This window comes from Pseudophryne corroboree, chromosome 1 (genome assembly GCF_028390025.1).
Source record: "Pseudophryne corroboree isolate aPseCor3 chromosome 1, aPseCor3.hap2, whole genome shotgun sequence".
Taxonomy (NCBI): Eukaryota; Metazoa; Chordata; class Amphibia; order Anura; family Myobatrachidae; genus Pseudophryne; species Pseudophryne corroboree.
Genome location: NC_086444.1, coordinates 609,494,459 through 609,511,549, shown reverse-complemented (window position 1 = coordinate 609,511,549; position 17,091 = coordinate 609,494,459). Strand labels below are relative to the sequence as shown.

Below are 17,091 nucleotides of genomic sequence, written 5' to 3'. Positions count from 1 at the left end.
TGATTTTTGGGTCATTTTACTGAACTTTTGTTTTTTGGATTTTACATGCTCTCTACTATGACATTGGGCATCAGTCTTGGCAGACGACGTTGATGCCATTTCATCGTCTCGGCCATGACTAGTGGCAGCAGCTTCAGCACGAGGTGGAAGTGGATCTTGATCTTTCCCTATTTTAACCTCCACATTTTTGTTCTCCATTTTTTAATGTGTGGAATTATATGGCAGTAACTATCAATAGCAATGGCCTACTACTATATATACTACGCACAACTGAAATGCACCACAGGTATGGATGGATAGTATACTTGACGACACAGAGGTAGGTAGAGCAGTGGCCTTCCGTACCGTACTGCTATATATAGTATACTGGTGGTCACTGTGTCAGCAAACAGCAAAACTAAAATGCACCACAGGTATAGAATGTAGCTGGATAGTATACTTAATGACGACACAGAGGTAGGTACAGCAGTGGCCTTCCGTACCGTACTGCTATATATAGTATACTGGTGGTCACTGTGTCAGCAAACTGCACAACTGAAATGCACCACAGGTATAGAATCTATATGGATAGTATACTTAATGATGACACAGAGGTAGGTAGAGCAGTGGCCTACTGTACCGTAATGCTATATATTATATAATGGTGGTCACTGGTCAGCAAAACTCTGGACTGTACTACTCCTATATAATATTATACTGGTGGTCCTCAGTCCCCACAATAAAGCAGCACACTGAGCACAGATATGGAGTGTTTTTCAGGCAGACAACGTATACTGGTGGTCACTGTCAGCAAAACTCTGCACTGTACTCCTGCTATATAATACAGCTGCTCCCCAGTCCCCACAATTAAGCAGTGTGTGCACAGATATATGCAGCACACTGAGCACAGATATGGAGCGTTTTTTTCAGGCAGAGAACGGATAACTGGTGGTCACTGATCAGCAAAACTCTGCACTGTACTCCTCCTATATTATACAGCTGCTCCCCAGCCCTCCCCACAATTAAGCAATAGTGCACAATCAAGTTCAACAATAACGGAGAGGACGCCAGCCACGTCCTCTCCCTAACATTCCCAATGCACGAGTGAAAAAGTGCGGCAAATCTGAATTTTGCGAGAATCCGACAGCGGGATGATGACGTTCGGGCGCGCTCGGGTTACCCGAGCCATACAGGAGAATCCGAGTATGGCTCGGACCCGTGTAAAAAGGGTGAAGTTCCGGGGGGTTCGGTTTCCGAGAAACCGAACCCGCTCGTCACTACACAAGACCATGCCTCATTTCCAATACTCACACCTTATTCCAAATGCGCCAGCCCCTTACTTTGCCAGGGGCGCTCGGACCCCTAGATACACCCCTGCATTGAAGCATGACAAAAATGATCAAGAAGTAACATACCTAGACCAGGACAGAACTTTGTATCATTTGCAACTTTGATGTCCGTGTTGGTGAGTGAAATTGGTAGTTTGGGCAGTGCCACGGCAGACACTCGCTCCAATTCATTGGTAGCCGACAAAATTCGCCACTTCAGTATCATAGGCTGCTTATCACTTACTGTAATAGAGAAGTAAGCAGAGCGAGGTTCAGCGACAGAAAACAAATGAATAGTTTAGGCAGGAGAAAAGTATACAATTTGCCATTACACTAGAGAAGGTAAATGGTGCAAGTACTTACCTCCCGGGGATAGCTGCTGGAAGATGTTATTAAGGGGAAGCCCCTCCTTCCGCAGAGACCAACATTCTGCCACACTTGAACACTGATTAGAGGCACAGAGGAGAACCTAACCAAAGCAGAACACTTTAACCATTGTGCTCTCTGTTAAATTACTGTAAAAGGTCACAAAAAACATTTAGAGAATAGAAAAGGTTATAAAATAAAATAAAAATGGATACAGAAATTCTAGATTTTTTTATTTATTCAAGTGCAACTGTCTGATACATGCAACCAAGACAACCATTTTGTGGGTACATCTTATATTCATCACTTTGGTACAAACGCTGTATTGTATTCCTATAAATAATCCACAAAATGGCTGCCTTCATGATGTACTGGTGGGACACTACCGACTAGCTCTCCCTCTTTTCATGCAGCGTCACATGAAGGTCAGGATTATTCTGATTCTTAAAGTTAGATAAAATAAGAATTTACTTACCGATAATTCTATTTTTCGTAGTCCGTAGTGGATGCTGGGAACTCCGTAAGGACCATGGGGAATAGCGGCTCCGCAGGAGACTGGGCACAAAAGTAAAGCTTTAGGACTACCTGGTGTGCACTGGCTCCTCCCACTATGACCCTCCTCCAAGCCTCAGTTAGGATACTGTGCCCGGACGAGCGTACACAATAAGGAAGGATTTTGAATCCCGGGTAAGACTCATACCAGCCACACCAATCACACCGTACAACTTGTGATCTGAACCCAGTTAACAGCATGACAACAGAAGGAGCCTCTGGATAGATGGCTCACAACAACAATAACCCGATTTGTTAACAATAACTATGTACAAGTATTGCAGATAATCCGCACTAGGGATGGGCGCCCAGCATCCACTACGGACTACGAGAAATAGAATTATCGGTAAGTAAATTCTTATTTTCTCTGACGTCCTAGTGGATGCTGGGAACTCCGTAAGGACCATGGGGATTATACCAAAGCTCCCAAACGGGCGGGAGAGTGCGGATGACTCTGCAGCACCGAATGAGGGAACTCCAGGTCCTCCTCAGCCAGAGTGTCAAATTTGTAAAATTTTACAAAAGTATTTGACCCTGACCAAGTAGCAGCTCGGCAAAGTTGTAGAGCCGAGACCCCTCGGGCAGCCGCCCAAGATGAGCCCACCTTCCTTGTGGAATGGGCTTTTTACAGATTTTGGCTGTGGCAGGCCTGCCACAGAATGTGCAAGCTGAATTGTACTACAAATCCAGCGAGCAGTAGACTGCTTAGAAGCAGGAGCACCCAGCTTGTTGGGTGTGTACAGGATAAATAGCGAGTCAGATTTTCTGACTCCAGCCGTCCTGGAAACCTATATTTTCAGGGCCCTGACAACGTCCAGCAACTTGGAGTCCTCCAAGTCTTTAGTAGCCGCAGGTACCACAATAGGCTGGTTCAGGTGAAAAGCTGAAACCACCTTAGGGAGAAACTGAGGACGAGTCCTCAATTCTGCCCTGTCCATATGAAAAATCAGATAAGGGCTTTTACAGGATAAAGCCGCCAATTCTGACACCCGCCTGGCCGAAGCCAGGACCAACAGCATGACCACTTTCCACGTGAGATATTTTAAATCCACCTATTTAAGTGGTTCAAACCAATGTGAATTTTGGAAATTCAAAACAACATTTTGATCCCAAGGTGCCACTGGAGGCACAAAAGGAGGCTGTATATGTAGCACTCCCTTAACAAACGTCTGGACTTCAGGCACTGAAGCCAGTTCTTTTTGAACGAAAATAGACAGGGCCGAAATCTGAACCTTAATGGATCCCAATTTGAGGCCCATAGACACTCCTGCTTGCAGGAAATGCAGGAATCGACCCAGTTGAAATTCCTCCGTTGGGGCCTTTTTGGCCTCGCACCACACAACATATTTCCGCCAGATGCGGTGATACTGCTTTGCAGTTACATCCTTTCTGGCTTTTATCAAAGTAGGGATGACTTAGTCTTGAATGCCTTTTTCCTTTAGGATCCGGCGTTCAACCGCCATGCCGTCAAACGCAGCCGCGGTAAGTCTTGGAACAAACAGGGTCCCTGCTGGAGCAGGTCCCTTCTCAGAGGTAGAGGCCACGGGTCCTCTGTGAGCATTTCTTGAAGTTCCGGGTACCAAGTCCTTCTTGGCCAATCCGGAGCTACGAGAATAGTTCTTACTCCTCTCTGCCGTATAATTCTCAGCACCTTGGGTATGAGAGGCAGAGGGGGGGAACACATACACCGACTGGTACACCCATGGTGTCACCAGAGCGTCCCCAGCTATTGCTTGAGGGTCCCTTGACCTGGCGCAATATCTGTCTAGTTTTTTGTTGAGGCGGGACGCCATCATGTCCACCTTTGGTTTTTCCCAACGGTCTACAATCATGTGGAAGACTTCTGGGTGAAGTCCCCACTCTCCCGGGTGGAGGTCGTCCACTCCCGGAATGAACACTGCTGACAGTGTTATCACATGATTTTCCGCCCATCGGGGAATCCTTGCAGCTCTGCCATCGCCCTCCTGCTTTTTGTGCCGCCCTGCCTGTTTAGGTGGGCGACTGCTGTGATGTTGTCCGACTGGATCAGCACTGGTTGACCTTGAAGCAGAGGTCTTGCTTGGCTTAGGGCATTGTAAATGGCCCTTAGCTCCAGGATATTTATGTGAAGTGAAGTCTCCAGGCTTGACTACAAGCCCTGGAAATTCCTTCCCTGTGTGACTGCTCCCCAGCCTCGCAGGCTGGCATCCGTGGTCACCAGGACCCAGTCCTGAATGCCGAATCTGCGGCCCTCTAGAAGATGAGCACCCTGCACCCACCACAGGAGAGACACCCTTGTCTTTGGTGACAGGGTTATCCGCCGATGCATCTGAAGATGCGATCCGGACCATTTGTCCAGCAGGTCCCACTGGAAAGTTCTTGCATGGAATCTGCCGAATGGAATTGCTTCGTAAGAAGCCACCATTTTTCCCAGAACCCTTGTGCATTGATGCACTGACACTTGGCCTGGTTTTAGGAGGTTTCTGACTAACTCGGATAACTCCCTGGCTTTCTCCTCCGGGAGAAATACCTTCTTCTGAACTGTGTCCAGAATCATCCCCAGGAATAGAAGACGTGTCGTCGGGATCAGCTGCGATTTTGGAATATTGTGAATCCAACCATGCTGCTGCAACACTACTTGAGATAGTGCCACCCCGACCACCAACTGTTCCCTGGATCTTGCCCTTATCAGGAGATCGTCCAAGTAAGGGATAATTAAAACTCCCTTTCTTCGAAGGAGTATCATCATTTCGGCCATTACTTTGGTAAAGACCCGGGGTGCCGTGGACAATCCAAACGGCAGCGTTTGAAACTGATAGTGGCAGTTCTGTACCACAAACCTGAGATACCCTTGGTGAGAAGGGTAAATTGGGACATGGAGGTAAGCATCCTTGATGTCCAGAGACACCATTGTAAGTGTTCAATGACTTTAGATTTAAAATGGGTCTCACCGAGCCGTCCGGCTTCGGTACCACAAAATAGCGTGGAATAATACCCCTTTCCTTGTTGCAGGAGGGGTACCTTGATTATCACCTGCTGGGAATACAGCTTGTGAATAGCTTCTAATACCGCCTCCCTGTCGGAGGGAGTCGTCGGTAAGGCAGACTTTAGGAAACGGCGAGGGGGAGACGTCTCGAATTCCAATTTGTACCCCTGAGATACTACCTGAAGGATCCAGGAGTCCACCTGTGAGCGAGCCCACTGTGCGCTAAAATTTTTGAGACGGGCCCCCACCGTACCGGAGTCCGCTTGTAGAGCCCCAGCGTCATGCTGAGGACTTGGCGGAAGCGGGGGAGGACTTCTGTTCCTGGGAACTGGCTGTTTGTTGCAGCCTTTTTCCTCTCCCTCTGCCACGGGGCAGAAATGAGGAGCCTTTTGTCCGCTTGCCCTTATGGGGCCAAAATGGACTGCGCCTGATAATATGGCGTCTTCCTATGCTGAGAGGCTACCTGGGGTAAAAACGTGGATTTCCCAGCAGTTGCTGTGGACACTAGGTCTGATAGACCTACCCCAAATAACTCCTCCCCTTTATAAGGCAATACTTCCATATGCCTTTTAGAATCGGCATCACCTGACCACTGCCGCGTCCATAAACCTCTTCTGGCGGATATGGACAGCGCACTTACTCTTGATGCCAGTCGGCAAATATCCCTCTGTGCATCACACATGTATATAAATGCATCTTTTAAATGTTCTACAGTCAGTAATGTACTGTCCCTATCAAGGGTATCGATATTTTCAGTCAGGGAGTCAGACCAAGCCACCCCAGCACTGCACATCCAGGCTGAGGCGATCGCTGGTCGCAGTATAACACCAGTATGTGTGTATATACATTTTAGGATAGTCTCCTGCTTTCTGTCAGCAGGATCCTTAAGGGCGGCCGTATCTGGGTACGGTAGCGCCACTTGTTTGGATAAGCGTGTGAGCGCTTTTTCCACCTTAGGGGGTGTTTCGCAACGTGCCCTATCCACTGGCGGGAAAGGGTACGTTGCCAATAAACTTTTAGGAATTATCAGTTTTTTATCGGGAGAAACCCACGCTTCATCACACACTTCATTTAATTCCTCAGATGCAGGAAAAAACTACAGGTAGTTTTTTCTCACCAAACATAGTACCCTTTTTACCGGTACCTGTTGTACTATCAGAAATATGTAAAACATTTTTCATTGCCTCAATCATGTAACGTGTGGCCCTACTGGAAGTTACATTCGTCTCCTCGTCGTCGACACTGGAGTCAGTATCCGTGTCGACTTCTGTATCTGCCATCTGAGGTAGCGGGCGTTTTAGAGCCCCTGATGGCCTTTGAGACGCCTGGACAGGCACAAGCTGAGTAGCCGGCTGTCCCATGTCATCAAACTTCTTATGTAAAGAGTTAACACTTTCACGTAATTCCTTCCATAAGCCCATCCACTCAGGTGTCGACCCCCTAGGGGGTGACATCTCCACTACAGGCAATTGCTCCGCCTCCACATCATTTTCCTCTTCATACATGTCGACACAGCCATACCGACACACAGCACACACACAGGGAATGCTCTGATAGAGGACAGGACCCCACTAGCCCTTTGGGGAGACAGAGGGAGAGTATGCCAGCACACACCAGAGCGCTATCTATATGTAGGGATAACACTATATAGAGTGTTTTTCTCCTTATAGCTGCTGTATATAGTTATACTGCGCCTAATTAGTGCCCCCCCCTCTCTTTTTAACCCTTTTCTGTAGTGCAGGACTGCAGGGGAGAGTCAGGGAGACGTCCTTCCAGCGGGGCTGTGAGGGAAAATGGCGCCCGTGTGCTGAGGAGATAGGCTCCGCCCCCTTCTCGGCTGACTTTTCTCCCGCTTTTATCTGTTATCTGGCAGGGGTTAATATACATCCATATAGCCCTGGAGCTATATGTGATGTAGTTTTTGCCAGCCAAGGTGTTTTTATTGCTTCTCAGGGCGCCCCCCCCCAGCGCCCTGCACCCTCAGTGACCGGAGTGTGAAGTGTGTATGAGTAGCAATGGCGCACAGCTGCAGTGCTGTGCGCTACCTTGGTGAAGACTGATGTCTTCTGCCGCCGATTTTCCGGACCTCTTCTTGCTTCTGGCTCTGTAAGGGGGCCGGCGGCGCGGCTCTGGGACCGGACTCCGAGGCTGGGCCTGTGTTCGGTCCCTCTGGAGCGAATGGTGTCCAGTAGCCTAAGAAGCCCAAGCTGGCTGCAAGCAGGCAGGTTCGCTTCTTCTCCCCTTAGTCCCTCGATGCAGTGAGCCTGTTGCCAGCAGGTCTCACTGAAAATAAAAAACCTAAAACTAAACTTTTCCTAAGAAGCTCAGGAGAGCCTCCTAGATTGCACCCTGCTCGGTCGGGCACAAAAATCTAACTGAGGCTTGGAGGAGGGTCATAGGGGGAGGAGCCAGTGCACACCAGGTAGTCCTAAAGCTTTACTTTTGTGCCCAGTCTCCTGCGGAGCCGCTATTCCCCATGGTCCTTACGGAGTTCCCAGCATCCACTAGGACGTCAGAGAAAAATCTACTACTAAATAGTCGATGTAGCAAAACAGAAACATAACCAGCATTGGTTGCTATGGGCAACACCTTCACCTGTCATGTATAGAAAGTTTGAGCAGTTTCTGGAGGTTTAAGTGTCTTTCAACATGCAACACTAGCTATTGCTAACAGTTTCAATAAAGCTAAATTTATAATTCAATGTAACTCCCACTACTTCTGTATAGTACATACCCTGCCTTTCCCATTACCTGCTCAGACATATCTCGGGCGAGGAATTTGAGGTGTGTAACAGCGGGAAATTTGTCCTTGCGGGCAGGGTCTGTGGTGCAGCGCATGAAGAGTGAAGGTAAGATCTCCGTGTCAATTTTGCATTTTTCATTCACAACAGACACACAAACTTTATAGAACTGCACAGGGGACGTGCTGCTACCGTCACAGGTGGCCACCACAATGTTCCCACCGCCTGTAAAAGCAATGTCAGCCAACGCCACCCGGCAACGTAGCCGACAGACTCTCCGTAGCTGTCAGCACTTGCCCATTGGGCTTCAACAAGGACACAGTCACCAGTCCGCTGACAGTTACAGCAATCCAACCTTCCATAGGCTTTCCCCCAAATAAGGTGAGGGAAGGAGAGAACTTTACACGAGAGAACTTTTCCCCAAAACTGGAAACACCAGACTGCAGGACAATAGAAATAACAAAAGTATGTTTGACAGCAGATGACAGAATAATGACCAGACAAGAAAATAAAACCGAGAAGAAGGGTTATAAAGATGATTTAATCCCAGTGAAGAAAAAGCCATAATAAGCAAGTTTGCTGCTCACCTTCTCCACGTGGAGTGCTAGTTTCACACCATTGTGAAGCCATGAGAGAGCAACAATGGGATCACCATCCACTTCACTGCCCACTAGGCTTTGCCAGCTATTTGCTAGATGGTCAGTCATGCCCCAACATTTGATGCAGCCATCTGCATCAGCTGAGAGCAGACGGGAGCCTAGGACACGGAATTAAAAAACAAAACATATTACAGTACTTTGATATTTAAACACATGATTATGAATATTTAAATGTTTACGCATAACTTGGTTTATTTAGGGGTATATTCAATTGAAGTCTGATCCATTCTGACATTCATTTGTCGGAATGGATCTGACCTGGGCTATTCAAAGCAATCTCAATACGACTTTAAAAAAAAAAAGTCGAATTGAGATGCGGGCAGAGGGGGAGAGCAGCGCCGGAGGAGACGGCGGGGGCACAGGGGGAGAGCAGCGCCGGAGGAGACGGCGGGGGTACAGGGGGAGAGCAGTGCCGGAGGAGACGGGGGAGCTGCGGGCACAGGGTGAGAGCAGAGACGGGTGAGAGCCGGGAGCGCAGCGCTACAGCAGCTGGCAGCGTAGCTGGAGGATATCACAGCCGCCGCTTACTGCAGCGTCCACCCGGCTCCAGCAAGCGGGACCTCGAATTTGGCCCCGTTTCCCTCAAAAGTACGTGATTCGGCAGCTATACCTCCGATTCACGTACTATTCTACAAGTCAAATTCCCTGACTTGTTGAATAAAAATGCTGGGGATTGAATAGGTCGAATCACGATTCGACCTTAAAAAAGTCGAAAACTGCCATCTTTTCGACAGACGGCAGCTTTTGACATTAATTGAATATACCTATGGCTACTACACAATCTTTGTAACCCTACAAACTACACAGATCCAGGACCAGATCCATAGGGAAAGGTGCAATCAGTGTGATCACCCCCTCCCGTAACACGTCTTACTACAGCACCCAGCTTGCTACACTTACCAGACTGGTCCCACTCCAAGCTAGTGATGACTTCTTGGTGACCAGAATTGATGGAATAGACATCCCAAGGATGTTCAGTGTCCAGGATGTGAATCATGTGGGTAAGATCTTAAAAACAAACATAGCGGAAATGTTACATATCAATTTAAAAACACACACACGCATTGCACACAATGCAGCATATCTAAAACGTAGGCTTTGTTCACAGAAAAGCTACCAAAATTCGAACACCTAATCTCAGTTCCTGAAGTTTTATTTTGACAAAGCTACCCTTACAAAGAGGGCCACAACATTTAACATGGCTGATTTCCCATGCAGATCTATTATTACTGCGGAATGTTCACTTGGCACACAGTAACATACAATTACAGACTACTCCCCACAAAATGTATATGGTTAAGGTGCACTTCAAAGCAAAGAAGACAGTATGAATTAAAGGAGACGGTATAACTTAATTCATGGTAATAAACCAGCTGCATATCTGATCAGCAATATCTAACACTATTGTTACATTCCAGTGTCGAGATTGTGACTGTAGCATATACAGATGATCCATGGCCATGAGAGGGTCTGGTCTTTTGCTCATGTTATACAATGAATAAGGGCTATCTTAAAGCTGCCCTATCATGCTAGAAAATGGGTATACAGTGGCTAAAAAAAAGTAAATCTCCTTTGTAATTTTTAGTCACTTAGAACATGAAATCAAAATGGATTGTAAAATATTTAGAAATGAACAACAAATATTGTACTATAAAATGAAAAAAGTCAATGGAATTTTCTTACTACAAATGAAAAACACACACACACACACTATGATTACATACTGTATGTATCCACTTTGTCTGCTAATATACACCTAAACAGACACCCAGGTGCAAAAAGTCACACAATTAGCAGAAGTCAACATGTGAATAACGAGATGTATGGTAAGTACTTACCGTTGTTAAATCTCTTTCTGCGAGGTACACTGGGCTCCACAAGGATTAACATCGGGGTGTAGAGTAGAATCTTGATCCGAGGCACCAACCGGCTCAAAGCTTTGACTGTTCCCAAGATGCACAGCGCCGCCTCCTCTATAACCCCGCCTCCATGCACATGAGCTCAGTTTCGTTAACCAGCCCAATGCAGTAAGCAGGTACCAGACGACAATCGCTCGTACCCAATTACACCACACACTCACCATAGAAGAGGGTATCAGTGGCTATGCCATACCAACCCAAAGAAGCTAAGTGCGTCAGGGTGGGCGCCCAGTGTACCTCGCAGAAAGAGATTTAACAACGGTAAGTTCTTACCATAAATCTCGTTTTCTGCTGCGGGGTACACTGGGCACCACAAGGATTAACATCGGGGATGTCCTAAAGCAGTTCCTTATGGGAGGGGACGCACTGTAGCGGGCACAAGAACCCGGCGTCCAAAGGAAGCATCCTGGGAGGCGGAAGTATCGAAGGCATAGAACCTAATGAACGTGTTCCCTGAGGACCACGTAGCCGCCTTGCACAATTGTTCAAGGGTCGCACCATGGTGGGCTGCCCGAGAAGGTCCAACCGACCAAGTAGACTGGGCTTTGATGGTAGCAGCAATCGGACGACCAGCTTGTACATAAGCATGTGCAATCACCATTCTAAGCCATCTGGCCAAAGTCTGCTTGGAAGCAGGCCAGCCACGTTTGTAAAAACCAAAAACAGTACAAAAAAAAAGAGAATCAGATTTCCAAATGGAGGAAGTTCTCTTCACATAGATATGGAGAGCCTGTACCACATCCAAAGACCGCTCTTTGATAAACATCTGAGGAGAATTGAAAGCCAGAACCACATTCTCCTGGTTAAGGTGGAAGGAAGACACCACCTTGGGTAGATAACCTGGCCGCGTTCTAAGAACCGCCCGGTCATGGTGAAAAATCAAATAGGGAGACTTACAGGATAAGGCACCCAAGTTCGAGAGCCTTCTAGCTGAAGCAATAGCCAGAAAGAATAGCACCTTAAAAAGGGAAAGCCACTTAAGGTCAGCAGAGGCAAGAGGCTCAAAAAGGAGACTCTTGTAAGGCATCCAAAACCACCAACAGGTCCCAAGGGGCCACAGGTGGCACATAAGGAGGTTGAATCCGCAACACACCCTGAGTGAATGTATGTACATCAGGTAGGGTAGCAATTTTTCTCTGAAACCAAACCGACAAGGCAGAGATGTGAACCTTGAGGGAGGCCAGACGCAGGCCTAAGTCCAGGCCGTGCTGTAGAAAGGCCAATAGTTTGGCTGTACTAAACTTGAAAACGTCATGATTGTGAGACACACAGTAAAGTAAGCATTCCAGACCCTATGGTAGATCCGAGCAGAAGCCGGTTTACAGACCGCCTCAGAAAAACTCTTGGCCCTCAGGACGGAAGCTTCAAGAGCCATGCCTTCAAAGCCAGACGGGCCAAAACCTGGCAAACACAAGGGCCCTGAAAGAGGAGGTCTGGTCGTTGTGGAAGTAGAAGGGAACGATCCCACGAGAGACCCAGTAGATCGGAGAACCAGTGCCGTCTGGGTCACGCTGGAGCGGCCAGAAGCAGGTTTCCTCCTTCTTGCTTGAACTTCCATATTACTCTGGGCAGGAGTGACACCGGAGGGAACACATATGGTAGCTGAAAGTTCCACGGAATTGCCAGAGCGTCCAGGAACGCAGCTTGAGGATCCCTTGTCCTTGCTCCGAAGACCGGAACCTTGTGATTGTGTTGAGAAGCCATCAGATCCACATCTGGAAGACACCACGTGTCCACGAGAAGTTGAAACACCTCCGGATGGAGGCTCCACTCTCCGGCGTGTACGTCCTGACGACTGAGATAGTCCGCTTCCCAGTTCAGAACGCCTGGAATGAACACTGCGGATATGGCCGGCAGATGGCGCTCTGCCTACTGAAGAATCCGTGATACTTCCCTCATTGCTATGCGGCTTTGAGTGCCGCCTTGATGATTGATGTATGCCACCATGGTGGCGTTGTCCAATTGTACTTGAACTGTATCAGATGCTGGGCCATCATTGTCACTGCATTGAACACTGCCCGCAGTTCCAGAATATTTATCGTGAGTAGACTCCTCCTTGCTCCACCGACCCTGAAGAGTGTTGTTCCAACACCGCGCCCCAACCTCTCAGACTGGCATCCGTTGGCAGAAGGACCCAGTTTGATATCCAGAAGAGACAGCCCCTGCTCAATCGTTGGTCCAGAAGCCACCAGCTCATTGACAGGCGACCCTCCGGAGACAAAGAGATCATGTGAGATCTGATCCGGTGGAGCAGGCCGTCCCACTTGGTCAGAATTAACTTCTGCAGAGGGCGAGAATGGAATTGAGCATACTCCACCATGTCGAAAGCCAACACCATGAGACCTAGTACTTGCATTGCCGAATGTATTGACACTTGCGGACGAGATAGGAAGCATCGAATCCTGTCCTGAAGCTTCAGGACTTTATCCTGGAGACAAGAACAACCATTGGTTGCGAGTGTGCAATAACGCTCCCAGATAGAACATGCTCCGAGCAGGAACCAGGGAGGACTTCTTCCAATTGATCAGCCACCCGTGGGCTTTCATGCACTGGACAGTCAGATCGAGATGACACAGAAGTTCTGGGGAATTTGCCAGGATCAACAAATTGTCCAAGTACGGTAGGATCCTGACCCCTTGACGGCGGAGTGTAGCCGCCATGACTGCCATAACTTTGGTGAAAACTCGGGGAGCCGTTGTCAAACCAAAGGGCAACGCCCGAAATTGGTAATGAAGGTTGCCCACCGGAAACCTCAGGTACTGCCGATGAGATACAGCAATAAGAATATGTAGGTAGCCATCCTGTATGTCCAGGGAGACCATATAGTCCCCAGGCTTCAAGGCCATACGAAACTTGGAGACCCGCACATGCTTGTTCAAGGACTTCAGATTGAGAATGGGCCGTGAGGACTCGTTCGGTTTCGGGACTAGGAACAGCGGTGAATAGTACCCCCTGTCTCTCTGAGCCAGAGGCACCTGTACTACCACTCTTGTGGTCAGGAGGGAATGTACCACAGAGTGCAAAGTGTTTGCTTATGCCGGATCCAGAGACACATCTGTCAGGCAAAATCGATGAGGGGGGCTCGAGCAACGACTTCCCTCGCCCAGGTATCTGAAGTGCTTTTCAACCATTCCTGGGCAAAACCTAGAAGTCGGCTCCCTACCCTGGGATCCCCCAGATGGAGGCCCCCCCGTCATGCGGCAGGCTTGTCTGTTTTGGAAGCTGGCCGACGGGTGACCCAGGCACGCTTCGGTCAGGGTTTGACAGCTCTGGAAGCAGGAGCTTGCTTTGGGTACGCCTGACATTTTGCTTTTCATGGAGGACGAAAGGGCAGAGGGAAAGTACTTTTAGCCTTCTGAGCGGAAGGAGCCGTACTAGGTAGGCAAGCTGTTTTAGCAGTAGCCAGATCAGCCACAATCTTATTGATGTCTTCTCCAAAGAGAATGTCGCCCTTGAAAGGGAGCACCTCCAGGGTTTTCTTGGAATCCATATCCACCGACCAGGATCTCAACAAAAGAATACGTCTGGCCAAGACGGACGTAGTAGCAGCCTTGGCCGCAAGCACCCCGGCATCGGAGGCCGCCTCCTTAAAGTACAGAGAAGCCGTGGTAATATATGAGACACATTGTCAAGCATGCTCAGATGCGTTGGAAGGCAGTTCCGCCTCAAGCTCCTGTGCCCACGCCTAAACAGCTTCAGCAGCCCAAGTTGCTGCAATGGTTGGCCTATGCACAGCCCCCGTTAGTGTATAAATCGCTTTTAAACCCTCCACACGTCTATCCGTCGGTTCCTTCAGAGAGGTGACGGTAGTTACTGGTAGAGCAGAGGAAACAACCATACGCGCCACATGAGAATCAACGGGCGGAGGAGTTTCCCAATTCTTACATATCTCCGCAGAGAGAGGATAGCGAGCCAACAGTCTCTTATTCGGTGTGAATTTTGTCCCTGGATTTTCTCAAGATTCTTGCAGCAAGTCAACCAGGTGTTCAGAGTGAGGTAAAATAAGATTTTACTCACCGGTAAATCTATTTCTCGTAGTCCGTAGTGGATGCTGGGAACTCCGGTAAGGACCATGGGGAATAGCGGCTCCGCAGGAGACTGGGCACAACTAAAGAAAGCTTTAGGTCTACCTGGTGTGCACTGGCTCCTCCCACTATGACCCTCCTCCAGACCTCAGTTAGGATACTGTGCCCGGAAGAGCTGACACAATAGGGAAGGATTTTGAATCCCGGGTAAGACTCATACCAGCCACACCAATCACACCGTATAACTCGTGATACTATACCCAGTTAACAGTATGAAATATAACATAGCCTCTCAACAGATGGCTCATAACAATAACCCTTTAGTTAGGCAATAACTATATACAAGTATTGCAGACAATCCGCACTTGGAATGGGCGCCCAGCATCCACTGCAGACTACGAGAAATAGATTTACCGGTGAGTAAAATCTTATTTTCTCCGACGTCCTAGTGGATGCTGGGAACTCCGTAAGGACCATGGGGATTATACCAAAGCTCCCAAACGGGCGGGAGAGTGCGGATGACTCTGCAGCACCGAATGAGAGAACTCCAGGTCCTCCTCAGCCAGGGTATCAAATTTGTAGAATTTTGCAAACGTGTTTGACCCTGACCAAGTAGCCGCTCGGCAAAGTTGTAAAGCCGAGACCCCTCGGGCAGCCGCCCAAGTAGAGCCCACCTTCCTCGTGGAATGGGCTTTTACAGATTTAGGATGCGGCAGTCCAGCCGCAGAATGCGCAAGCTGAATTGTGCTACAAATCCAGCGAGCAATAGTCTGCTTAGAAGCAGGAGCACCCAGCTTGTTGGGTGCATACAGGATAAATAGCGAGTCAGTTTTCCTGACTCCAGCCGTCCTGGAAACATACATTTTCAAGGCCCTGACTACGTCAAGTAACTTGGAATTCTCCAAGTCCCTAGTAGCCGCAGGCACCACAATAGGTTGGTTCAAGTGAAAAGCTGATACCACCTTAGGGTGAAACTGGGGACGAGTCCTCAATTCTGCCCTATCCATATGGAAAATCAGATAAGGGCTTTTACAATGCCGCCAATTCTGACACACGCCTGGCCGAAGCCAAGGCCAATAGCATGACCACCTTCCACGTGAGATATTTTAAATCCACGGTTTTAAGTGGTTCAAACCAATGTGATTTTAGAAAATCCAACACCACGTTGAGATCCCAAGGTGCCACTGGAGGCACAAAAGGGGGCTGAATATGCAGCACTCCCTTTACAAATGTCTGAACTTCAGGCAGTGAAGCCAGTTCTTTCTGGAAGAAAATGTACAGAGCCGAAATCTGGACCTTAATGGAACCCAATAGTCACTCCTGACTGTAGGATGTGCAGACATCGACCTAGCTGAAATTCCTCTGTTGGGGCCTTCCTGGCCTCACCACGCAACATATTTTCGCCAAATGCGGTGATAATGGTTTGCGGTTACTTCTTTCCTAGCTTTAATCAGCGTAGGAATGACTTCCTCCGGAATGCCCTTTTCCTTCAGGATCCGGCGTTCAATCGCCATGCCGTCAAACGCAGCCGCGGTAAGTCTTGGAACAGACAGGGGCCCTGCTGCAGCAGGTCCTGTCTGAGCGGTAGAGGCCATGGGTCCTCTGAGATCATTTCTTGAAGTTCCGGGTACCAAGTTCTTCTTGGCCAATCCGGAACAATGAGTATAGTTCTTACTCCTCTTTTCCTTATTATCCTCAGTACCTTGGGTATGAGAGGAAGAGGAGGGAACACAAACCGACTGATACACCCACGGTGTCACTAGAGCGTCCACAGCTATTGCCTGAGGGTCTCTCGACCTGGCGCAATATCTTTCTAGCTTTTTGTTTAGGCGGGACGCCATCATGTCCACCTGTGGCCTTTCCCAACGGTTTACAATCCGTTGGAAGACTTCTGGATGAAGTCCCCACTCTCCCGGGTGTAGGTCGTGTCTGCTGAGGAAGTCTGCTTCCCAGTTGTCCACTCCCGGAATGAACACTGCTGACAGTGCTAACACGTGATTTTCCGCCCATCGGAGAATCCTTGTGGCTTCTGCCATCGCCATCCTGCTTCTTGTGCCGCCCTGTCGGTTTACATGGGCGACTGTCGTGATGTTGTCTGATTGGAACAGTACCGGCTAGTTTTGAAGCAGGGGTCTTGCCTGACTTAGGGCATTGTAAATGGCCCTCAGTTCCAGAATATTTATGTGTAGGGAAGTCTCCTGACTTGACCAAAGTCCTTGGAAGTTTCTTCCCTGTGTGACTGCCCCCCAGCCTCGAAGGCTGGCATCCGTGGTCACCAGGACCCAGTCCTGTATGCCGGCAACGTCTGGAATTGGTAATGACAATCCTGTACCACAAATCTGAGGTACTCCTGGTGAGGATGGTAAATGGGGACATGCAGGTAAGCATCCTTGATATCTAGAGATACCATGTAATCCCCCTCGTCCAGGCTTGCAATAACCGCCCTGAGCGATTCCATCTTGAACTTGAATTTTTTTATATAGGTGTTCAAGGATTTCAAATTTAAAATGGGTCTCACCGAACCGTCCGGTTTCGGTACCACAAACATTGTGGAATAG

At 48.5% G+C, this 17,091-nt stretch overlaps 1 protein-coding gene across 1 annotated transcript in view; it reads right to left on the bottom strand.

Annotated features, from left to right (window-relative positions):
* LOC134902336 (mediator of RNA polymerase II transcription subunit 16-like) overlaps positions 1-17,091 on the bottom strand; it is a 90,094-nt gene that overhangs the window by 52,024 nt on the left and 20,979 nt on the right. The window contains 6 exon segments of the mRNA XM_063914380.1: positions 1,395-1,550; positions 1,671-1,776; positions 7,941-8,202; positions 8,204-8,370; positions 8,518-8,687; positions 9,490-9,597. Of these exon segments, the coding sequence (XP_063770450.1) occupies positions 1,395-1,550; positions 1,671-1,776; positions 7,941-8,202; positions 8,204-8,370; positions 8,518-8,687; positions 9,490-9,597 (969 nt within the window).